Source organism: Equus asinus, chromosome 4 (assembly GCF_041296235.1).
Source record: "Equus asinus isolate D_3611 breed Donkey chromosome 4, EquAss-T2T_v2, whole genome shotgun sequence".
Taxonomy (NCBI): Eukaryota; Metazoa; Chordata; class Mammalia; order Perissodactyla; family Equidae; genus Equus; species Equus asinus.
Window position 1 is genome coordinate 131,909,082 of NC_091793.1, and position 26,757 is coordinate 131,935,838.

General features: G+C 40.7%; 1 protein-coding gene across 4 annotated transcripts in view; it reads right to left on the minus strand.

Annotated features, from left to right (window-relative positions):
* Positions 1 to 26,757, minus strand: part of HECW2 (HECT, C2 and WW domain containing E3 ubiquitin protein ligase 2) — a 380,997-nt gene that overhangs the window by 214,823 nt on the left and 139,417 nt on the right. For all 4 annotated transcript variants that reach the window (XR_011502957.1, XM_014835216.3, XM_070508281.1 and 1 more), the window contains exon 2: positions 7,979 to 8,305. Coding sequence is in view for 3 of the 4 variants with exons in the window: in XM_014835216.3 (XP_014690702.1) it covers positions 7,979 to 8,270 (292 nt within the window). In the remaining variant the exon portion in view is untranslated. The remainder of the gene's footprint in view (positions 1 to 7,978; positions 8,306 to 26,757) is intronic.

The following is a 26,757-nucleotide window of genomic DNA, read 5'->3' on the forward strand; positions in this document are numbered from 1 at the left end:
ACTATCATTAACAGTAGCCAAAATAATGATGAGAGTTTATAATCAGCAGGACCTTACAACGAGCCCAGGCATCTTGCTGAGAGCTTTACACACATTATCGCATTTAATTCTCATGATATTCGTACTTTTCTTAGTCTTTTTTTTTTTTACAGATGAGGAAAATGAGGTTTTAAAAGATTATATAATTCATCCAAGCTAGGATTTGAATTGACTTGTCTATTTGACGACAGAGCCTGTGCTCTTAACCACTGATGACCTCAGAATTTCTCAAAGCGCACTGCATGGAATGATCCTGGGTGGTTCATCGACAAAAGCTATTTTTGAAGAGTTAATCCATGTTAGAAAGAAATACAACTAACACAGCAAAACTCTCCCCGACCTCATTGCTTAGAACAAGGTCAGGATAGATAACCAGCTTGTTTTGTTTTAATCAGATGGTTTACAGAAAAATATTAAGAGTACAGGTGATAATCCAATACTGTAAAAATCTAGAAGGTGCTGAGTGAATAACTAAAGGCTAGAAAACACTAGACTATATTTTTCAACACAGAGGGGAAGAAATGAAGACTGAGACACAGAACATGTGAGCTCCAGCCTTGACGGCCTTCAACTAGCTGCATGGCATCACCATTCTGGACCTCAGTCTTTTTTATCCATAAAACATCAGCTTAAACATTGGGATCAGAGCTCTAAAATTCATGATCCTAATGCTTTGGCTGACTGTTGCAATCTTACTTTATTTTACCATCCAATTGCAAAGAAATCTGAGAAACATCATAATACATAAGCCATGATATTTTTTTAAGACAGAGTCAATATACAGTTGTTCTGCCCTTCGTCTTTGAAGAGCTCATCAACAGATGGACATGAGAGGTATACTCAGTGTGGTCCAGACAGATTCTGGTCAACTGCTAGTCACTGGTCCATGGCAAGGTAAGAAGCTTGAGCCAGACTATGAAACATCTACCTCAATAAGCCCATTATTTAGCTTAAGAGAATTTTTTTTTTAATAGCAAGATTTTCTCAGTGAAGGAAACAGTTACACTGATTTACACCCTGGAGAAAGTTTCTTATCTAGTCACAGATCAGTAACAAATGGTTGGTAGATCAGCGCTTTGAGTAGCACTCCTGGACAGCACAGCACAGCAGACCCTTAAAAATGTTCATAACATGCATTTTCCTAGCTCTGTTCAGGTACCTAAAGTGGCCTGCAAATGAGAAAAAGGAAATTCAGCCTTTTGAAGTGTTTTTCTTTTGAATAGCCAGAAAAATACGCACAAACCGAAAGGCTAAGGAGAATTAGTGAACCTGAAACGAATTTAATATGCTCTGCCTCCTCTTTCCAAGGCATCCACTTGGCTGTTCGTGAAAAGCTGTGTGAGCTGGGCCCCCTACGTGTTTCTACACGAGATGAGCATTTGGCTCTTTTCATTTAGAGAGCTTAGGAGGAGGCAGCGAGCAGCACGGTTAAACTTGTGAGGGGTCGATTCCAATTTTGGAGACCAACCATAAATTATAAACTTAGCGATTTTTGAAAACCATCCGCAAGGTATTAACTGTTGTAATTTGGAGATTCAGGGCTATAGCTACACTGTGATCCTCTCCGGAAATCTCAGGATGTATGTGAAACTTCCTGAAGGGAGAAGATGTAATTAGCATCTGTTTTGAGAACCAAGTTCGTATCCAAAGTGTCTCTAAGTGGTGCCTTGATATTTTCAACTTTTTTTCTTTGTATTCCCAGTAGGATCTACATACTGCCTTGTGGGGACCTGGATTTGGCCACCCCAAGATATGTCTCTTTGGCATGATGATTATTTGAGGCTAGTTACTTTGCAGACAGGAAAGCAACTGAAAAGTAGAATTTACTTACTCTTTGCAAGAGACATTTACATTGTAAAAGAACTCTCCATCTGTAAAGATATCTCCCTCTGTACCTGGAAGAAGGGGAGATGACCTTGTCTCTAGAAACTCTTAATCAATGGGGAAGGCAAGGACTTAAATCTGCATTTGTTTATTGTGCTTGTCTGGTAACCTCCTGTAACTGACTTCCCTCCCCCTCCCAACGTTGGGATTTCCTTAGGATTTCCTTAAGGATTAAGCATCTTTCCTTAGGCTAGGAACTGATTGCTGCGCTCACCTGTGACCGTCCAGCTCGAGACAATAGACTTGCCTCCTGCTACAAGCCCTCTGAGATAGCAGACCCACTACCTGCTGTGTCCATCAAGCTCTGTGCTGACAGGGCAATCTTGTGACTATTGTGGGAGGGACATTTCAATCATATGTGAAATATCCTGTTTGGGGGTATATAACCACTATGTGCACCCCACTTCTTCGGTGCCCTTTCTTCCTTTGGGAAGAAAGGCCCCAGGCCATGGTCCTCATAAAGCTTTGTTCAATTTTCTCTTGCTATTCTGTTTCATGTGAATTTAACTCGTTCTCCGGCCAGACGAACCCACATTTAGGTAGAGGAAAAGTCTTTCTCCCCTACAGCCTAAACTGCCTAAAGAAAGATTTATTTTCCTGATTCAGGAGAATATATTTTCCCTCCAGATTCACAGTGCTATAAGTCATCTGGAGTGAGTTGTACAGTGCAAAACATTATTAACAATTAGCCAAACAAAACTAACCACACTTCTAGAGAGGAAGAAAATGTAAGCCAAGAGAAACACAATCAAGATGCAGAGTGTGCCAACAGGCCACACCTCGCCAGCCCGGTGTTCCGCCCAAATCCCTCCCCTTCGGGACTTATTTCTATAGAGACCATCTCTCTGTTCCACAAATAAAACCAGACGTTGCTAGGAAACAGTCCGGCTCCTGGGACACAACTGGTGGGGAGCGGCTGCTTCCTACCAAGAGGTATAGAAACCTGAAGACTTTCCTGACATACTGTCATGAAACCTGGATTCTCAGCGCATCTACTTCCCAGAGCCTGAGATAATTTATTATGCATATTCCTGTTTAGCCATTATAGCCTTAAAGTACAACACAACCTGGACCCTGAGATTCTTTTCCCCATCCTAGCCTTGCATTTCCTCTTTTCTCTCAGGTCTTCTCCAAACATATCACCTCACCAACCTTCACTTAATGATGTACACGAAAACTCTTTTGCATATTTTCAAGTTACTAATTACTCATTTGAAAGATTCTTCCCATCACTTTCCTGGTCTTGTTAAACTTTCAAAAATTTCCAGGGCTTGGGGTTACTCTCTTCAATTTTTGTTACTTCTTATAAAAATAACCTAGTGGCTTTTACCTATACTAAAGCAGCCCAAGCACTCTCCCTGGAGCGGCAACTCCTGAAGTGGCCCACTCAGTCTTCACCTGCCTTTAAAAGCACTTGTGTCTCTCCTTTCCTTTTCCCATCTTTATGGCCACCCCAGAGGCTCTGTTAGGAATAAATGCTCATACAAGAAAGAAATGATGACTTAAACAAAGGGGGGAGACTTTTTTTATATACCAAGAAGTCTGGACTATCTTTCTGCTCTGCTGTCCTTAGCTTTTTATCTTCTTGATTGATGCCTATGGTTGCTAAACGGATGCAACAACTCAAGATTACACATCCTTTCACCAGAATCCCAAGTACAAGAGAAGGGGAGGTTTAAAGACTCTCTCTCCATGAAGCTCTGGCTTTTCATTGGAAAAGGAAGTCCCCCTAAGTCTCCCCTTCCATCTCACTGGCCAGAACTGGGTCTCATGCCCTCTCCTAGACTACTCACTATTTGAATTCCCATGTAGGTCTAGACCTTTCCTGAGGCTGGGGATCAAGGGCTTGCTGCCCACCCTCAACCCCATCAGGAAGAAGGGATCAAGAAATGGCTGTCAGTCAAAGACTACAGTGCTGTCACCCATCTCTCTCCATGTGGAAGGGCAAAGTCCCCACAGAAGCGAGGCTGCCTCCAGTCTAGTGGTCAGAACAGCCTGACTCAACCTCAGGAGATAAATGGCTGTCTCTGCTTAAAGCCAGGGCCTCTGCTCACTCATTTTGAGGTCCCAGATAAGCCTTTTAAACAGCCACGACCCTGCAACTATATAAGTGAACCATATTTAATATTCTAGATGCCTTTTAAAATTATTCATTGTGGAAAACCTGCCAAAACCAACAACATGTCTGAGAACACCAAGTACCTCATTCTACCTGTGCGCTATTTTCATTCGTGAATGTTAGTCTGTGTTCATCTCAATCCCTTGAGAGGTCTAGGGGTGCCAGTTCCTCACGCCTCTTCCCTGCTAGGGATCAGAAACAATCAGAAAATACACTAAGAAAAACTGACGAACACATGGGCCTCAAACCATCAGTTTTATTCAGAATTCTCTGCAAATGCTACATGGGAGAATTAAGTGGAACCTCTTACTGCCTACCCTAAATCAAAAGCATGGGAGGAACTTCTGCTTCAGGTCATACTGAAGTAATTAGTTCCAGACTATTCTTCCTAATGTAAACAACTGTAAAAGTAGGAGGCAGTGGTTTTCAGACATTGCACAAGAGGTGGTATAAGACTAAAATCCCAGAGAGAAGAGAAACTTATGAGGTGGCTCTATGACCACCCAGATCTCAGCCAGGGGATGATTTTCTGAGCACAGTGCAGGGAGGCCGGGGTCCAGGGCAGTTCTAATGAGCTGGGGAGGCAGAGATCAGCGTGTGAGTCAACCAAAGTGACTGGAATCTCAAGGCAGGGCACTGGAAAGAAAGAACTATGCAAGAGTGAAGGCCAAAAGTGGACACAGGGATCCCCTACAGGCCTTGGCTAAAGTCTGGGCTACACATGTGCAGGGTGAGACTACCAAGGCTTTCCAGAGAGCAGCTGCTACAGGGCTGAGAGTACAGTGATGTTGCTAGAGGTCAACCATGCTGGAGAACCCCAGAGTTACAGCCCAGCCAGAGCGGCGAGATCTGGTTAACATTCTGGGCCTCCAGCTAAGACCTCAGAAACGCCACTACTCAGGAATAAGTGCAAAGTCCTAGAGTAAGGTCTACCATAGACCCACCTAACAAAGCCCCAAACCAAGCCCTAACAAAATTCACAGGCAAGACCAAACTTGGAGGCTGAATCCCATCAAGTCAGAAGTGCTGGGGAACTACACTGGGCTTTCCATGGATCCATCCTAACAAAGTGTAAAAATCACACCTAGCAAGTACAAGGAAATAAATCTGCCTCCTAGAATAAAAATTAACATTCAAATAAAATTATTCCACAGAACTCAGAATTTCTACAACATAGAATCTTCAGTGTCCAATGTAAAAGAAAAAAAATTGCTAGATATGCAAAGAAACAGGAAAATGGGATCTATGGCCAAGAGGAAAACAGACAATAAAAACTGCTCCTTAGGTGGCCCAGATATTGGATGTAGCAGAGAATTTAAAGCAACTGTAATTAATTCAATTAAAAAATGTGGTCTGAACGAGTTAACATATAGAGAATCTCATAAGAGAAATGAAAACTATAAAAAGAGAAACGCAGAGCCTGCCTTGATGGCCTAGTGGTTAAAGTTCAGTGCTCTCACCTCTTTGGCGGCCCAAGTTTGGTTCCTGGTCATGGAACCACACCACTCACCTATCAGTTGCTATGCTATGCAGTGGTGACTCACATAGAAGAACTAGAAGGATCTACAACTAGAATATACAAGTATGCACTGGGGCTTTGGGGAGAAAAAAAAAATTTTTTTTTAAAGAGAAATGCAAATTCCATACATGAGAAGTCAACTGAAATTTTAAAAATCCATTGGATGAGACTGATAGCAGAATGAAGCTGAAAAGAAAAAGTCAGTGAACTTGAAGACTGATAATTAACAAATCTGAATATCAAAGAGATTTAAGGAAAATTAACCAGAGCCTCAGGGCCTTGTAGAACAACATGAAATGATGTAACATATGTGTAACCGGAGTCTCAGAAAAAGAAGAAGAAAGTGAAAATAGATAGAAAAAGTATTTGAAGAAACAATGGCCAAAAATTTCATCAAAAACATTTACTTATGAAGCTCAGAGAATTCCAACTAGGATAAACAGAAAGAAAATCACACCTAGGTACATCGTAGACAAACTGCTAAAAACCAAGATAAAGAGAAAATGTTGAAATTGGCCAAAGGGGAAAAGAAATGACATTACATACAACAAAGCCAAGATACAATGCTATGTGAGAAAGATACAGAAGCCTCTTGAAATAGACTGAGGAAGAGTTAGTATTTTTCTAAAGAGATTTATTTCCTAATTCTACTTTCCTAGCTATATCCTTGGGTTAATTCCAGATTTAGAACTTTGACCTATATTGTTCCCTCTAGAAAGTAAAATATAAGAACACCAAGATTTTGTGGTTTTCATCACTTGGAGATAAGATAAACTCAGCTTTGAATACTTGAGTTCCTTCCTGAATACATTTAGAAAGGGAAATATAACAAGTGAGATGGAGAAACCGGAAGAAAGTCAGGGAAAAAAGTATGAAGTAATAGGCATTACTGTCTTAAGTGATTCCGGCATTTTACAGATTAAGTTATTCATACAAAAATTACTTTCTTCAATCAAGAAAGTAAAATTGATTGTGTCCCAAAGAAATATCACATAAAAAGCATTTAAGAAAAACACAGTCTATTTGTTGTCTCATATTAAGCACTTCCTCACTTTTAATATATATTTAAATAAACTTGGGGAAAATGCTAAACTCTGAAGACTTTTCCCCCTTTGCTGTCATGAGAGAAAAAAAGAGAAGAATTCATTGATTTTTTTTTTTTTTGTCATTTTAGATTTCTTGCTATCCAGCATGACTAAACATTACGAGCTACGAAGGTAAATACGAACCAACTTTATGTTAGTCAACATAAAATAAATTCTGGGTCCCAGAGAAACATAAAGTACAGTGGGTTTAACATTTTAATAAAATTTCAGCAAGAATATTACTTTGCTTCAAAACAGGGTTTCTCAACGGCGGAACTGTTGGCATTTGGGGATAGATAATTACTGTGGGAGGCTGTCCTGCATATTGTGGGATGCTTAGCAGCATCCCTGGTCTCCCATCCCCTATCCAGTTGTGACAACCAAAAACGTCTCCAGACATGGCCAAATGTCCCTTAGGGAGGAAAATCGTCCCTGACTGAGCAGCACTGCCATAAACGATGGGTCTGTTTTTCCTGCTAATTTATTCATTAAAAAGGGGGGAAGGGGCTGCTTGGTTTATGATCAGCATTGAAACCAACGATGTCTTTCTAATAACATATCTGATGTTAAACTTTGAAAGGAATTCCCTTCATTCCGTTAAAAAGCTCTCCAACTTTGGGGAATGCTAGATTTCATTATCAGGTTGGATTTAGATTTTCTTCATGGTTGACTAGTAGGTTTTGACTTTGGCTTTCAAATAAAGCAGACTCTGTATTTTCTGGGATGCATATTCATCATTCACTCACCTTTGAATAACTGATGCAAATTAGCCACACAGAACTGGGACATTTTTATTAAAACAAATAGCGATCTATTTCTAACTTATTTGTTAGGAAAATACGACACTTTCTTCATCTAATTGATCCAGGACACATCAAGGAATTTTCAAATGAAAAGATACCTTAGACTGCAAGGTGTTCTTAATGAAGTTCAACCTTTAGAAAATACAGAACATTTTTTCACATCAGTTATCTAAATCTAAGATATCTTTCTCATCAGTGTAAAAATATAAGTAAACGTTAATAAGCACCTCTTTCCAGAATAGGACTACTGATCAAGGGCAAAGAGAAGTTTTAAAAAGAAAATACTGTAAAATCTGCAGGTTCTGGCATTTAATCAGAGCAGAAACGTAACCACAAAATTCATATCAGCAAAGGTGTTTGTAACTGTTGACTCTTTCACTCTCAAAGAAGAAAGGAAAATTCCCAGAGTCTTGCTATGCTTACTTGTGTGTGTGATTTTTTTTTTCCAGGAGAAAATACAGAATAGTATGACATCAGAGTAAAAGGGGATGCTCTTGAGTCACAGGCAGGTCCATTTCACCTGACTCACCTATGTGGTAGAGACCAATCCAGTCACTGGGGTCCACCTCCTCTTTGATGTCCCAGAAGATAATGAGGTTCTGGGCCTGCCCCAGCGTGTACTCGTACATGCTGGCAGTCAAGCTGGAGCGGCTCTCAGAAGTCACCAGGTCCGTGTCGCTGTTGGCCCGCTGTAGGGTCATGTTCTCGGGCATGGAGCTCTGGGCGGCCAGGCTCTGGAGGTTCTCTGGGCTCAGTGTGTACCGCATCTGGGGATTTCGACGCCGCACAAAAAGCAGATGCTCCCGGGCTGAGCTAGCCATCCCGTCTGCCTCTCTGAGGTTGGCTTCCTACAAAGCTGCAAGAGACAGACAGGCGCAAAGCATTAGCGCTACAACGGGAGGAATCAGGTTTAAGCTTCCCAGATATAAAGCCTTGAGGAGCATTTATTAAAGCCTGACCATATCATAATCTTCTGCTGTCAAAACCTATTATTCTACTGTCAACTGATGATGTCAGAAACAATTTCTATAGACTGAGGTCACACGACGGCAAAGACCATCACACACCTGTGGCCCTCAATTTCACTCGGCACAACTTCTCCTAGCAGTTAAGGAGAAGGGGATTTCTCTACCATCCATTTTAGGTCTCTCCATTACCAGACACCCCACCTTCAGAAATGTCATCCTCTTCTCCTTCTCCCCACACATGTATTTATTTCCTGCTGCAACTAAATTTTAAAATAGCAGGACACAAAATTTTGACACATGCTAAACATAGTTAAAATATACCATTGAGAACAAGTTCACTTGCTCAATTTCCTTAGCATAGGAACCTAACTCTTGAAAAAAACTTTACTGTCTTTTTCAAAAGCTTGCTCAAATATCATCTCCTCACTTAAACACAGTGGCCATCATATTTAAACCTGCAGCACCCCAGCTTTCCCCATCTCTCCTTTCTTGCTGTATTTTTCTCAATAGCAATTATTATGATCTGATGTACCGCACAGTACCATGTACTTATTTGTTTGGTTATTGTGTACTTCCCCCAACAAGAATGTAAGCTTGAAGAGAGGACAGTCTCTTCAATAAATGGTGTTGGGAAAACCAGACAGCCATATGCAAAAGAATGAAACTGGACGACGTCTTATACCGTATACAAAAAGCAACTCAAAATGGATTAAAGACTTGAAACTAAGCACTAAAACCATAAAACTTCTAGAAGAAAACATAGGAGGCAAGCTCCTGGACATCAGTTGTGGGGATGAATTTTTGGACTTAACATCAAAAGCACAGGCAACAAAGGCAAGTAAGCAATGAGACTACATCAAACTAAAAAGCTTCTGCACAGCAAAGGAAACCATCAACACAAATGAAAAGGCAACCTACTGAATGGAAGAAAATATTTGCAAAATCATATGTCTGATAAGTGGTTAATATCCAAAATATAAAATATAAAGAACTCAAACAATTCAATAGCAAAAAAGAAACAATCCAGTTAAAAAATGGGCAGAGGAACTGAGTAAATACTTTGCCAAAGAAGACATACAAATGGCCATCAGGTACATGAGAAGGTGCTCAAGATCACTAATCATCAAGAAAATCAAATCAAAACCACAGTGAGATATCACCTCATATCTGTTAGGATGGCTATTATCAATAAGACAAGAGATAACAAGTGTTGGAGAGGATGTGGAGAAAAGAGGATTCTTGCGCACTGTTGGTGGGAACGTAAATTGGTATAGCCACTATGGAAAACAGTATAGATCTTCCTCAAAAAGTGAAAAATAAAACTACCATATGATCCAGCAATCTCATTTATGGGTATATATCCAAAGGAAGTGAAAACAGGATCTCAAAGAGATATCTGCACTTCCATGTTCATTTCAGCATCATTCACAATAGCCAAGATATGGAAACAACCAAGTGTCCATCAATGGATGAATGGATAAAGAAGATTTATTATATATATACAATGGAATATTATCTAGCCATGAGAAAGAAGGAAATCCTACTATTTGCGACAATATAAATGGACCTTGAGGGCAATTATGCTAAGTGAAATAAGTCAGACAGAGAAAGACAAACACTGCATTGTATCATTTATATGTAGAATCTTAAAAAAAGTCAAACTCTTAGAAACAGAGCAGAAGTGTAGCATAGAGAGTAGAGTGTATTTGTCAATTATACCTAAATAAAATTGAAAGGGAAAAAAAAAGAATGTAAGCTTCACAAGGGCAGGGATTTTCATCTGTTTTGTTCACTATTTTATCCCCAGTGTCTGCAACAGTACACAGTACACAGTAGGTATTCATAAATATTTGTTAAATGAACAGTGAGCATTTTTCTCCTAGATACTTCTTAAGCTCCTAGGGGCACAGCTTACACCTTGTGTCCCTTTTCTGGGGCTGCCCCTCGCCATCTCTGATTTTCTGGCCAGTCCACACTATTTCTACCATCTGGACCCACGATAAGCTATTTCCTTTGGCTCCACTTGGCCTCCATCTAAAGAAACAGGGCTTTTCCTGTTGGAACACAGATACAGTCCCATTTTGGCTCACTGAGAGTCTAGCCCTAAAATATCCATTTTTCTCTCCACTGCCAGATTCTGACAGAGATTCTTTCTAAGACCTGGGCACTGTAATCTAGTGCATTTGAGGTTCTCTCTGCCAGTGCCTTTCCTGTCTGCCCATGGATTCACACCACCTCACCCGGATCCTATTGGCTCTGCACAGAATGAATCTAGCTCTCCTCTATATTACCCATTTCGGAACTACATAATTCAGCAGTTTATAAATTTATGAATTTAACATTTACTCTGCATCCCTCGCACGTGCTGGCCTCTTTGATACACCATGTTTCATTTAAAGGCCACCCCTACAAAGATGTCCTGCAAAGTCAGCATGAGCTTCCACTAAAAAAAGAAAAACAAAAAACTAGTCTTAGTGCAATAGTTACATTACAACTAAAAACCTTGGATACTGAGTCTCAGGGAAGAAAACAGGTGAATTCCCTAATTTCTCCAATCCCCCAAACCATTTCATAAACACTTTGAGTGAAGAGGACCCAAATTCTGCCATTGCTGGGGTAATGGTACTTGTAAATGTATTTATTCAATTAATTTGTCATAAAGTTGATCTCCTATTTTTAGCACTATCCCTTGAATTAAAATAACTTGGATTGGCGGGCTAGACACCCTATGTGAAAAGGACAAAAATAAAATGAACAGAGAAACTGATATTCTTCATAAACTTAGTTCTTTTCCTGATGTGGTATATAGTAATTCTGACACAATATAACCCATAACCATTGCACAACCTCAAACTCATGAAGCCTAAAATACAGGTCAACTTGTAATCTGAGGGTTTCATGACATGTTCATTTCAGTGGGTTTCAACAGGCCGTTCTTTCTTTGTAAATGCAGAGTGAGGAAAGCACCACATCAGCTTCAAGGAGCACTATAAATAATTAACTGCTAACACGTTGCAGTCAGACAGCAAATGCAGGCTGTCTATCACTGAACCACATCCCCGAGAGAAAGGAAGAGGCCAGAACCTTCATACCTTAAAGTCACAACAGAAGAACTACAGAAAATTACTTGGCTCCAGAAAAAAAGAAAAAAACATGTAAGTACACCAACACTGTTGTTTTAAAATGACCTCTATTTAATCAGGGAGACAGGTTAGCACAGTGGAGAGAGAATAAGCCCAGAGCCTGATTTCTGGGTTTCAGTCATGTCTCTACATTAAATTGCTCTGTGGTCTCAGATAATTTGTTTTAACTTTCTGTGCTTCCATCTTCCCACTTGTACAGTAAGGACATAATGACACCTGCTTCATAGGATACCGGAGAGAACTGAATAATTGTACAGGTAAAGCATTTAGAACAGGGCCTGATATACAGTAATAATCAATCAAGTTGTTATTAATACTATGATGTGACTGCAGCCTACTTTAATTCTAGTCCCTTCATCCCCCACCCATTGGGAGAGTAGGCTGTCAGCATCCTCAATTATTCAAGGCCACAGCCCCAAAAATAGGGGGAAAAAAAGAGCCTTGTAGGCACTGAGGGACTCAACTACTCTGAAATGTGAGCCTTGACCCCATAATCCTGACAAGAGCCATTTTCTGGTCCTCAATCCAGAGATACAGGTGGAAATTTGACTTTCTCACCAGTATTGGGTTCATTCATTCATTCCTTCCTTCAACAAAATTTTACGGAGCACCTCCCACGTGAAAGGCATTAAGGATACAACAGAGCAAAAGACAAAGGCCCAGCTCTTGGGAACCCTGCATTTTTACAAGAAGAGATATGTAATAGATGGATCCAAAAGCTGAGTAAATAATATATTTACTTTTAGTGGAAAAGAAAATACAAGCTAGAAAAGTGTGAATTTGCTAGTTTAATTGAACCATGCAAAATCGTATGAAGCATCTACCGGTACATACCTAGCATAAAGCCTCAAAGGATGCTAAACAGGAAAAAGAGTGAGGTTTTCTTTCGAATTCTTTCTTTTCTTTTCCGAAAGCATGTAACATGGCCCTTACCCTCCAGGAACGTCGGCTTTTTGGAGAGAAGACCAAATATTCACATACAAAAGAATTTAATCTGGTATCAATGACACTTCATCTCTATGTACAATGTGTCCTAACAAATACATGACGGAGGTAATAAATGCTTGTGGGGCATCAGGAAGTGATAGCAATATACTATTTATAAAGTGTTCAAACATTTCCACAGCACTTTCCCGTGTATTTTCTCAAGTGAGACCCCAGAATATTGTGAATTAAATTTGAGCGCTATCACCATTATCTGTTTTCAGATGAGGAAACTGAGGATCTGTGAAGCAGAAGGTTGTCCGAAGGAGAGAGAAAATACTTTGTGGCAGAGGTTACATATCTGAGGTGAGTCTTAAAGGATTAGAAGAAAGAAAAAAAATGTACGAAGTGCACCCAGCCTCAATGTATTCATCTATTAAATGCAAGTAACTTTAATGTACCATGCAAGACTGTTGTAAGGATTAGAAAAATCACATGCAAAAGTGACCAATAAAAAGCAACTATTGTTATTTTAGTAAGCAAACAACATAATTACTGAATTAATTAATGCATTATTTAGTTTGGAATAGCTCTCCATGCCTAAGAGTCTGGGGACAGAAACACTAGGACCTGGAAGACAGTTAAGAGAAATCAAATGCTAAAGACCACCTTTATACACAAAAAACCACCATCAGTTCTGCCTAGTGCTGGTGACCCTGTGCTTAGGAAAGAAGGAGAACACAGTCCGTGGGTCTCTGGCTTCCCTATTTGACATGGCTCCTGGCTCCCAGAGCCCAGAAATCAGCTACATTAGGATACACAGGTCTTTGAATTATGGCTTAGGAACTCAACGACAGATCTTAAAGAATTATTTCTACATAAAAAATTAATTCTAACTTCCAAATAACCCACTGGTAAAAGAACTCTTAGAGCCCACCACCCACAAGCCAGTAACTGTACATAGTGAGACATGAGATTAGAGAAAAGAAGAGAGGATTTAGAGCACCTTGGGCACAGAGTGTGAAGTGATTCAGCTGGAACCTCTTCAACAGTGATGAGCAGGGAGCCATTCAGGGTCTCGAGCAGAGGTGTCAAAATACTAAATTTAAGTATGGGAAATTTAATCGGAGAGGTTATGCAGGGCCGATTGTAAGAGGAAGAAAACAGGGTGGGAAACCAGTTAGGAGCTAACAGATTAGTTAAGGCCTGGGGCCCTGAGTGCCCAAGAATGGATTTTAGTAACACAAAAAGGAAGCGGATCAACAGGAATAGTTCAAAGAAAGAGCACAAAGACTTGGCAGCAGATTGAATATAGGGGATAAAAGTGAGGAAAGCATTAGGACTAAATTCTGACTTCTCAATCAAGTGACAATAGAACCCCAGAAACACTGACAGGACTGAGAAAATCAATATCATTCTGGGTGAGTTTAAAGTAAATGCAATATATCCAAGTAACTATGTCCCAAAGACTGTTGTGAGGGTGAGCTCGAATTGCTGATTATTATGAGGACAGAGGTAAAACAAATATTCAAATACAAGTTTCTGCTTAATAATAGCCTTAGTGTTGATTAATTACAATTGAAGACGCTAATGTATCTCTAAAAGGCTTAGCTCAAGGTTTAAAAGCCTCATTCAGATGTTATACTTTACATAAGTTAGATCAATGCAAAAGAAATAAAACCAGAATGCTTAGATGACAATGAGGGACTATCACCAAATCTGCTTTGGAAAACTTCATTTTTCCCCTATAGGAAAAGTAATGTATCTTTTAGAGTTCACATTTCGATTGTAAATAAGATCCAACACCATGCAAAAATTAATTTGCAAAGCTGCAAAAAGATGAGGAAAATCAAACGACTCTAAATTTTACAGTTAAAATTTAATTTATAACGACATTATTCAATGCAATGTTCTCATATGGGAAAATTCATGCTACTCAAACAACAGGGAATGGCTGCTTTACACTTTCTCCCACTGAAATCTAAGAATTCTTGATCTGTTTCTTGGTTTCACACCTATGCCTTCTGCAATAAGAAAGATAAATTTTCTTCAGAAAATTATCCATGTTCTTATGAGCAGCTTTAGAAGACAAAGCTGATGGTTAGGGGAACTGATTAGAACCCACCATCTTTATTAACTAGAAAGCTGGTCCTTTAAAGCTCCTTAGATAATTCTTCCCATGGTGAGCCTCTGCCTGTATGTCTACTTCCCAACGGACACAACCTAACATGACGTAGCACTCTTTAAAAGAAACCTGCCTCTTCTAATTATGATTAGTTCTGCACTATGCTGCTCTCTCAGATGACAGACATCTGCTTAAGGAACAACTGAAAACAAATCACTTTTCTTCCAGAGGTCAAGAGAGAAGTAACTACTAAGCAAATTTCAAAACACCTTAGTATACAACTTCATTTCCAAAAGCAGGAAATTTTGTTTAGAAGATACAGGGAGTAGCAGATGACAAACACATTAACCAAGCGTTTGATACCAGTTCAACACAAGGTTGATATGAGGGACGCCATACTGTAGAAAAGAAACCCCATAGTAACTTTGAATGACCTCTGACTGACTAACCCAGCTGGACATGCACCCGCCAGGAGATGGACCTGCTCCGTAGATCTTATGACCCCTGCTTGTGATGCACCTCCCAGCTGCAATAAGGCAATAACTTTCTTCTGTTGAGTTCCTCAGTAATGTGATGACACCCAGACAGAGCGTCTATGCTGACAGCGGTCATCAATGACAATTTAAAGATCTGGTGTGGCGACCCCCAGTCTGTAACACCAGAGGGTCAACATTCCCAATCCCCTCCTCTAGTACCCACTGGCCTGTATGACTGCTTCAAGATTCTGCACCCCTCCTTAAGATGGTTCTTTAGGATGCTGGTCCACCATCTTCTGATTTGCTAGCTTATCACTTAATAAAATGCCCTTTCTCTGCCCCCATCTTGCCTCTTGACGATTGGCTTTTGTCTTGTGGCAAGCAGATGGTGCCCTTTTGCATGGTAACAGGTTTTTATTTAAAATACTTTTGCTAAAGAACCTGGAGGCGAATGTCAATTTACTAAACCTCACCTAAGGGGCAAGTACTGAAAGCATGCATTGTCAAAAAATTTTTACAGACTAGAAATGCACCCTAGGATTTTCACTTGCTAGAGTGGATATTAAATCCGATAAGAATAACCAGCATCCTTGTTTAACCTTTCAAATTCCAAAAAAATACCCACCTACACACACTTGCTCAATTATACTATGCTTCAAACTCCATGTGTGTTTTACTATATAAATGAGGAAAACAAAGGGGGAAAAAACTATATTTATGGTCAAGACTCCACAAGGCCGGTCAGCATTGAGATGAAGAAAGCCATCACCAAATTCTTGACTAAAGATCCCTCCTCAGTGGATTTCCACTGTGTCTACTGCTAAGAGAGAGCATTCATAAGTCATCACTCAGGGTTTGTCATACACAATCACAACCCAATGCTTAGCCTACTCGGCCGGAGCATGACAGTAAAATGACTAAGACGACCAGAAAAGTCCCTCCTATACACCCTGCCAGGAAAAGCTCCATGACTTCACAGAGAGTCTGGGGCGATGAGCTGCCCCTCACTCCCTCTTCCAGATGGAAAAGTTATCAGAAAATGAAATCTTTCCTCCAGGCTGCCGCCTTTAGGAAAAGGCTCTTCTCCCCGCAATTTTATTAAATGATACGTTAGGATCCACAACATAAAAACAGTCCACCTGTAAACTTGGAAAAGGGATATATACAAATAGAAAGAAATAATTTTAAGTTCCAAAAGTTGTTAATTTTAAAGACTGAGTCCAACAGTGTTTTCAAGATGCTGATTTAGCTTTAAATCACTGAATATGCAAATAGATAAAGAAGAGGAAATAATTAAGATTTGATTTAACTCTTTTTAGTTCTTTAAACTAAATAAGGTTTTTAACTCAATTATTTAAACTTTTCTTTGTAGATGTGGATAAGTCACAAAAGAAAAAACTGAAGTCATTAATAATTACATATTGGAAAACAAATTAAAACAAAAATAAGATATAATTTGTTATCCATTAAAATGTCAACTTTGAAAAATAACAGTCCTCAGAAGTGACTGTGCGTGAGGCCGCAACCCACACGCCGCTGACAGGGCAGCTCTCTACACGGCTGGCTGGCACCTGGACATGCTCACACCCCCCTTGACTCAGTGATCCGTCTCTAGGGCTCTACCTAAGGAAAGGAGCAGAGAAACTGGCAAAGATTTATGAAAAAGATACTCATCACAACATTATTCATAATAGAAAGCAGTCTGAAAGCAAATAAATTTCCAACAATGAAGGAATAGTTCAATTATGGTGTATTTACATTGTAAAATACTATGGAGCCATTAAAAGCATATTTTTAACATTTGGCATGGGAACCTGTTCACCATGATAAAATGTTAAGTATAATCAAATAATGTTATATACACAATATAATTAAATTGTGTTTATAAACACATACAGAAAAAAAGATTTTTTTCAATAGTTATAGATAGCGGGATTACAAATAATTTTCTTTTCCTCTCTTTTTGTATTTTTTTAGATTTTCTACAAATAGCATATATAATCAGAAAAAATATATACTAAAGTATATACCTTTGATATGAAAGGATATTTCCAACTATCTATCGCAATAAACAGTCATCCCTGAGGGCACATTAGTTAGTTGCAAGGAAGAGAAATCCTCTCTGATAAACTAAAACAGAAAGGAGCTTCACTGAAAAGATGCAGGGTAGCTCATAAAATAAAACAAAGAGGAAAAATAATGAGTCAAAGCTGCTCTTGGTTACTAGTAGCCACCAGGATCTATCCACCCAGACATCTGCCCTCTCTCCATCGTGTTGCTCAGGACTGAGTCCTGGGAGAGAGAATCCTATGGGTCTACGCAGAAGAAGAAAAGGCATGCAGGCCAGCAATTCCACTCAGACTGAAGGAGGTAGGGGAAAAGAGAGTCCTCAAAAAGAAGGAAGTGAGTTGGTACCAGAAGAAAAGGAAATGAATACTGGACAAAAACAAAGGAAAAAGAAAAAACTCACTGAAAAAATGGCAGACTCTGAAATATGTAATGAGAGAAGAACATAGGACAGCATGTGTGGGAGGAACGACGGCCACATCTTTACTCATTTATCTCAGTAGCTGATGGTAGACTATGCTGAGTTGAGTCTCTTACTGGAATGATATCCATTGGCATAGATATCGATTTTTTTAAACACTGATCTATACTTTTTAAATGCTATTAAATTAAGAAGAGTAAAACTTAATTTCTAGAATCAATTTTAAATATCACGCCAGATTAGGAAAATGGAAAACAAAACTTCATATATTTGCAATAGCTTGTAAAATTCTAACCTATGTTTCAGTAAACACAGATGAAGTTCCATGGTCGATCCAAGTGTTAAAAAAAAAAGAAAAACTCTCTGCTTTTATATCAAACATTGCTGGTGGTTTGCTTGTCTATTAATAAATATTGATGGTTTCTGTGAGGGTAGTGGAATCAATTCATTTTAGAGTCATTTCTTTTGAAAGATATTAAACTTTTATTCCCTGTACCTCCTTGGGGAGTAAGATGGTTTTTTCTTTTGCATGGAACACATGCCAAAACATTATCTTCAGCTAAAGCTGCAGATAATTACCAATTGTTGGTAAATGGAATTCAGATATTTAAGAATTCTGCATTATTTTGTGGTGACTGGAGCACATTTGTGTGGGAAAGTCTTCCTTGCAAAACAAACCACAGAACATGCGCCCCTAGTTACTGACTGTCAAAAGCTGCTAGAAAAGACAACCAACTCTATTTAAACACAATTGTTTATTCCATAAAACACCAGAGGCCATAACTATAAGCACTAGTAATTGTGAGGTACTCTATACCCCACAGAACACACTTTTTTTAAGCCTTAACGCTCCTCTCTTCCAATGCCCACTGCCACGACAGTACGAACCCAAGTTCACGTCATATCACATCTAAACCATCACTTCTTAACAGGCCTTTCTGAGCCTCGTATTTTCCCCCAGACAGTCAATCCATCTATTCCCTCCCTGCAGCACTTTTTCAATGACAACACTTCCAATTAAGTAAATAACATAATTAAAGGGCCATGATGGGAGCAAACCACGGGGCAGGGCTGGGACCAAGCTGAGGTCGGGTGAGCAGGCCAGGCCTCTCACAGGCAGTGGCATTTAGCTGATTACGCTGGGACCTGAAGTGAGCAGGTGGGGGCAGAGGTGGGGATGGCATGGATTTGACTGGTGGCTCCTGGGGTCAGGGTGGAGAGCAGAGCGTGGATTTTTGAGTCGCTTTCTTTCTACTTGCTTAAATAGCCCCAAAGTTCCATACAAACTTTCTCCAATGCAAACATCCATTCTGCTACCCATAAAAATGCTTAGCGTACCCAGCATTGCCCATGCCATTCATTCTCTCCACCTACTCCAGATTCAGGGCCCAGGGACCACTCTCTTCTGGAAGAACACCCAGCCAGAAGGCAACATTCCTACCACTGAATTCCAGCGGCCTTCTGCGTATCATTCATGTCACCTGCACCTCACAATGCCTCGTCGTCTAATCATGAAGATTCATGTCTTCTCTTGCCAGACTAGAAACTCTTTGAGGACAATTACTGTTTCCCTTACATGTTACATCCTCCACAAAACAGTAAACGTTTAGTAAATATTTTTCAGATGAATGAATGGATGGGGTTAACTGCTCCAAAGAGAAAAGAAGCATGGAAAAGGACCAAACCCACAAGATGAATACATGCTGACTTTCTTTAGAATTAGCCAGCCATCCAAAAAGGACTGACTGAGTAAAGTGCCAGCTCTGTGTGCAAAACACAAGATAAGGCCTTTGCTATAGTCTAGAAAGAAAAGCAAGTCAACCGACATGAAAGAAATGGAGGACAACTGCCTTCCACGCTACAAGGTCTAAGCGCAGAAGTCAGTGAGCTCGCTGGGGGGGACGACCACAGGGACTACAGCCTTTAAGAGAAGCCTGCTGGAGAAATGGAACCGGGCGCTGAAAGACAGAAGAGGCCCTTGGAATATGGCATGAATTCTACGCCAAAGAAAGAGTCTTATTAAAAAGTGAGGAAAGATAGGAATGAGCTTTCACTGCCTTCGCCTGGTCCAAACCACGATCACGTGTCCTCCAAACAAATAACTGCCTCCTTCCTGCTTTCATCCTTGGCTTCTTGCCATCTATTCTCAACACAGCAACTAGAGTGATTCTGTTCAAATGTATAAGTCAGGTTATTTGTTGTCTACCCAAACTCTCCAGTGGCCCTCATTTCACTCAGAGTAAAAGCCAAAACATTTACAATGGTCTACGAGGACCCACATGATCTGATCCCCTGTCCTCTCTGATCTCATCTACCACTACAGCCATCCATGCTTATGCTGCCCTAGTCCCACAGCTGTTCCTAGAAGGCACCGGCCACACTACCACAGGGCCTTTGCATCTGCTGTTTCTTCTGCCTCAGCTCTTCTCTTCAATATCCACATGACTCACTCTGCTGCCTCTTCACATTTTTACCAAATGCTACCCTCTCACTGGGACCCTCCCTGACCACTGTATGTAAAATTTCAACTGCCCCAACCCTACCTACCCTTTTCCCTGCTTTATTTTTCCTCCATAGCACTCACATCCACACAGTATAGTGTATCAGTGTCACTCTAGTATCTCTCCCCACTAGAATGTACCCTTCATGCAGAGTTGGAATGACAGACAGACGTCCCCTCTAAGTTGACAACCATATTTAGATGGTTTTCTCGGCAGAGCACCCAGAACAATGTCCCCTTCAATTAAATGATCCATTATTATTTTTAACTTTACAAGTGATTTGCCTCTGCAGTAAGATTTCTAACGGAAGGAATTTCACTGGAACAGTGCAGCGGTTGTGGGCAGAAGTTGCAAACATATGGACTAAATTCCAAGGTCTGAGATTACCAGCCACTGCTGACCATGATTACAGAGGTTAAGAAAAGGCGCATGAAAGCAGAAAAAGGGCCAAGGGACGGAATCCACCAATAAGGAATGATCATGTTGATGTGGATTAAGGCTGCCCCAGCTAGAGAAGCCCAAGGTGACCTGGCCTACATGCCAAACTATACGACCCAGTCGACTTTTTTTTATGGTATGAATTAGGACCGCCCCAGGGAGAGAAGCCCAGGGCATCCTCACCTACGTGCCGATCTATATGGCCAGATTCGTATCTAAAGTTATATGACCGCACAATAACCAGACCCCATCTGCACTGAAATCATTTAATGACTTTTTACATCATCTTTTCTTTTCTCCAGTAAAAATAAGTCACGTACCCAGGCCTTATAAAATTAGCCCTAACCCTCAACTCAGGGCAGCAGCAGGAGCTCTGACTGCCTGTGGGTCCTGTCCCCACGCACCAGCTCTGCCTGCCCATGGGTCCTGTCCCCATGCCAGCGGGGGCAGCAGCAGCTGCTCTGCCTGCCCATGGGCCCTGTCCCCATGCCAGTGGGGGCAGCAGAAGTGGCGGCAGCAGAAGCTCTGACTGACCATGGGTCCTGTCCCCATGCTATTCCACACTATTCTCTAAATAAAAGAGCACTACTGCCAGATCTTGAGAGTCTAAGAAATCTTTCTTTCGACTCCTCGGCTCACCGATCCCGCATCAATGTCAGGGAGGGGAGTCACCCATCAGTCATGATCAGAGGGCCACCCCTGCCTGGCTGTCATTCAAACCATCCTTCTCCAGTGCCTCCAATGGGTGAGGCTCACTGGGTCCAACGTATAACAAACAGAACAGACTTCATTCTCAAGGAACTTATAGTCTTAAGTCTAGAAGAAGAATGAACTTAAAATAAGAACTAATAAATCACCCAATTCAAGAGATTCCCAGCGGTATGGAGAATCATCTGGAAGAACCAACAGTCAAACAAACATCAATATGCTGCATGTGGATAAGGAAACAGTTCTGTTCAGTATCATGATCCTGCTTATTGATACCAAGTTCAAGTTTAAATCAAGTATTACAATAAAAAAATGTTTTAATGGGGCCGGCCTGGTGGCGCAGTGGTTAAGTTCGCACGTTCCGCTTCAGCGGCCCAGGGTTTGCCGGTTTGGATTCCGGGTGTGGACATGGCACCGCTTGGCAAGCCATGCTGTGGCAGGTGTCCCACATATAAAGCAGAGGAAGATAGGCATGGATGTTAGCTCAGGACCAGTCTTCCTCAGCAAAAAGAGAAGGGTTGGCAGCAGATGTTAGCTCAGGGCTAATCTTCCTCAGAAAGTAAAAATAAATTTAAAAAAAGATCATTCTTAAAAAAAAAAAAGTGTTTTAAGCCTTTCCCAAAAGGAATACCTGCATTTTCATAGCACTATAGTTTTCAAGTATTTTTTGAGGAAGAAGAGATCCTTTTTATCTCGGTATTCATTATCCAGCTCCTCTCTACTAAGGAGCTGAAGAAGAAAGCAAAACATCATAAAACAACGAAGTGAAGACTTTTAAAATGAGTCCCCATTCAACCACATCCCACACTCACTGAGAGAGTTGATGCCTGCCAGTCACATCTCTGACTGTTAGTCACTCACTGAATTTCAGATGTTTCAACAATCAACTGAGTTCAAAGAGAAAGTGCATGAACTAGGAAGATTCAGGAATTCATAAAAGTCAATGAAAGATTTTGAAGACCTAGTTGAATCACATGCAAAACCACTGACTGATAAGGATCTGGCAATGTCAGAATAGCTGACAACTGCAGGAGAATAGATGAAGAGTAATCTGAATATCAGAGGATCAAAGAGAAGCCTTGTGGAAGTGATAGAGCCCTGAAGCAGTTTTTGCAATAGGACTTTCATGACTGTGGTAAGAAAGACAAATAGCATAGTGTGCTGCCATACAATCTCCCTGAAAAAAATTAGCTGCCTCGACCCTCTAGAAACGTCAACACTTCATTTGTTCTTCGGTCCTTCTAATAATCAGGCCTTATTTGTGACTGTAATCTGAATTTTGTTGTGTGTAAGCTAAAATAAACTGATTCCTCTAATTTGAACTTTTGTTTGTCAAGATCAAACCCTTTTTTCCCCTATTTACTATGAAATTTGGCTTCCCAATGTAAATGGATTCACTTTAAGAGGCCTGCTTTTCTGGTATCTCCTGTCTATCCTCTGCCCCCATCCTCACCCCCATGTTGTCTCCACAGCTCCTTCATGATGGAAATGTTAGCTATAGGTCTGATTTCCAGAGGAGGGCACCAAGCTGAGACCTACACTCAGGTCTTTTTGTGTGTGTGTCTGAGAAATATTGGCCCTAAGCTAACATCTGTTGCCAATCTTCCTCTTTTTGCTTGAGGAAAATTGTCCTTGAGCTAACATCTGTGCCAATCTGCCCCTAACTTATACATGGGGCACCACCCCAGCATGGCCCGATGAGCACCATGTATGTCCGCACCCAGGATCTGAACCCGTGACCCCTGGGCCGCTGAAGTGGAGCACACAAACCCAACCACCACACCAACGGGCCAGCCCCCCATGCTCAGGTCTTTAAAGTCAGCTTCTCTTCCCATATGCCACAGCTCCTTGTAGCTTCTATAAGCCCCAAGATCTGACTGGGTTACTAAGACCACATCATGTGGTACCTTGGCTTATCCATAAAATTGGGGGGGAAGGATGAAATGATCTATTTACAGGGTTTACAGTCAATGCCTTAACTGTGGGCACCAAGCAGGCTTCCACTGCCAAAGCAGGGCTCCAGAGCTACCCTACCTGCTTGCTTTCTCTCCGCCTCCTCGTTCCCACTTCTGGTCCACCTACTGTAAGCTTTGCAGACATAGAAAGTCATTATTTATTTATTTCTTGTATGCCATAGATTTACTATAAGTCAACTTTATAAGCTCCTAACATTGTTGAGGAGCAGCAATTTCCCTCTCTCGAGACAGTCTCCCTGGACTCTGACAAACTTTGTAATGTGCAGGCATAATAAAGAGGCCCGAAGGAGTGGCTTTGAGGACAGAAGCCCTTCCAGAGCAGGAGTCAGTAAAAATCACATCCTTCTTGCCCTTCTCCTCTCACCTGGCTATTTTTGAAAATGGTAATGAATACATCTTTAGAGAGTTCCTTGAGCAAGTACATGAAGGTTTGTACACAGAAATCCTGCAGTGAGCTGAGAAGTGAAGTTCTGCCTCCCATATCAATGCTGGGGTTGGTTTCCATGGCATTTGCGTACATGTTAAAAGGAAGACAGTGATGGCCTCTTAGCCTAAAGATACAGGGAAAAAGGAGGAAATTGGTGACGCTAAGTCTGGGAACCTTGCCTGCCTAAAGTACCAGCTTCCTCCCACCCAAATGCACTGATGCATAAACCAGTCCTGGGGGCACCCTAACGGCTCTCCAGCTAACTTCAGAACCACACGTGGTAATTCCTCACACAAAGCAGCTTGGTCGTCTCCACCTCTTTCCTTTCCCACTAGTTTCGCCAGATATCTAGTGCAGTAAAAGAAACATGGCAACTATTCATGGAAAGTGGAACAAATGAGAACATATGGATGAAGCAAGGTTTGAAATCTGGTGGAATGATTTCTATAGAATAGACAATTCTTTTTTTTTTTAAAGATTTTATTTTTTTCCTTTTTCTCCCCAAAGCCCCCTGGTACATAGTTGCATATTCTTTGTTGTGGGTCCTTCTAGTTGTGGCATGTGGGACGCCACCTCAGCGTGGTTTGATAAGCAGTGCCATGTCCGCGCCCAGGATTGGAACCAACGAAACACTGGGCCGCCTGCAGCGGAGCGCGCGAACTTAACCACTCAGCCACAGGGCCAGCCCCAGAATAGACAATTGTTACAAAATTGATAGAACTACTTTATTTAGATCACATATCAGATAAAGTTATATGACTATAAGTAAAATTGCCACTTTCTTTCCAAAGATGCTGAAAATTTTTCATTTGTTTCAATGAGTCAAATTATTTTCACTCATAAAATTTCGAGAAATTGGGTTTCTGCTCCCAAATTCAATATACAACAAGAAGCAGCATTTTAATTAATAGATTAAAATCTATTCAAAGAAAGAAATACATTCAATTTATAAATAAAATTAAATATTTGTTTTTGTTTAGAATAACACTATTCAATTTAGAAAGATACCATGGCCTTTAATAATAGTTTCAAACAAATTAAAATCTCATTTAGGTGCAGATCAATTATAACTGTTTATAATTGGGGGAAAATATCAAAACACCTGCACTTATCCATTACCTCATTAATCCAATTATGTTTTTTAAAAGAAGGATCACAGTGTAAACCAAAAACTCACTCTTCACCATACTCAGCCCTTCTCTCATGATGCATGAGTAACCGGGATAAAGAAGAGATTTGGAATCACAAGTACCAGCGTTTCTCCTGTCCTCCTCTGAGACGAGTGCTCCCCTGCTGCTTTCTGGAGGTCTGTGGACGCTGGTGGTCAGCCAGCCTTTGACCAAGAGACTGCGGCTCCAGCCTCACTCCAGGGAGCCAAAGACAAGGCCCACGCCTGGGCTCTTCTGGCACCTTCTCTTTTGGTTAGGAAAGTTGGGTTGCATTTCTGTCACAGACTTTAAGAATCCTAGATAACAAACTAGCTACCTCCCACCATTTCGTGTACAAAACCTAGACAATTGGTTAAGCAAGGAGGAAAAACTGAAAAATCCAAAGAATCTGAGTTGACCTAAGAAACATGGTGCTTAGCCCAAGAGAGGCAGTAGAAGAAAGATAGAAAAGACTAGGGTCAGGGGTGGACAGAGGGGAATAGAAGACGTTGGTCAAAGGGTACAAACTTCCAGTTACAAGATGAATAAGTCCTGGGGGGCTAATGTACACAGGGTGATTATAGTTAATAATATTGTACATATATTTGAAAGTTGCCAAGAGAGGAGATCTTAAATGTTCTCACCACAAAAGAAAAAAATGGTAATCATGTGATGTGATGGAGGTATTAGCTAACACTGTGGTGATGACATTTTGCAATACACAAGGGCATCAAACCAACACGTTGTACATCTTGAATTTATGCAATGTTATATGCCAATTATGTCTCAATAAAGCTAGGAAAAAAGAGAAAGACCAAAAGAAAAAGACTGTGGAGATTAGGTAAGGAGAGTACTTTTTCTGGGAGATTGGGGTTAGGAAGAAGGAAGATGGAAGAAGCAGCTATCAGGAATACGACAACCAGAGAATGTGTTCAACTACCATTTTCTAGACCCCAAGCCAAATCTACTGATCCTAATACATCCATGGGGCGGAGTCCAGACATCACATTTTTAACATGTTCCCCAGTTGATGTTGGTGAACGCTAAACTTTGAGGACTGTTGACATAAGAAATTAACAGTGAATATCTCCATATACTCCCAAGTTAGACCCACTAACATAGATACTATCTTCCCAAGTATACCCGTTTATTAAACTAATTTTAAATGAACCAAAAGTCCCCTGAGAGACTTCAATCTTTCTAATATTTTTCAATTCTATTTTCCATAAAATTTAGAGTGACATAATTATTTAAACTTAATAAAAGTTAAATAACTCAGCATTTTATTTATCTCCATCCTTCTTCAAAACAAATTTGCATGGCATGTTGCAGTACGACATTCAACAAGCCGAAGAGAAGTCAGTGAGGAAAGTAAGAGGAAGAAAGACAAGGATAAAGTGCATACCCAGAACACACGCCATTCTGTGCCGCTCTCATTCTAGAAACACACCATTAACTTGTCTCTGAACTTTCTAGCATCCCAACCAAAGAGTTATAAGAGTCACAGGCCGGGTCCACATGTCCACAAGATGAACACAAGTGGTTTTCGGGTGATGATGATGCGGGGTCGGTGAGCCAAGGAGTCGAAAGAAAGATTTCTTAGACTCTCAAGATCTGGCAGTAATGCTCTTTTATTTAGAGAATAGTATGGAATAGCATGGGGACAGGGCCCATGGGCAGTCAGAGCTCCTGCTGCTGCCCCGAGTTGAGGGTTAGGGCTAATTTTATAAGGCATGGGTATGTGAATCATTTTTTTACAAGACAAAGGAAAGAACATGAAAAAAAGTTAAAATGGTATCAGTGCAGGTGGGGTCTGGTCGTTGGGTGAGCCCATGACTTTTAGACAAGAATCAAATAGGATTAAGTAAAGGTCAGAAGCCACCACCCTAAATCAGTTACATGAGATTGCCAGACAGCAACCAACTTAAGTTCTTGCCTTCCCCATTAAGAGTTTCTAGGGATAAGGTCATCTCTCTTCTTCTTCCT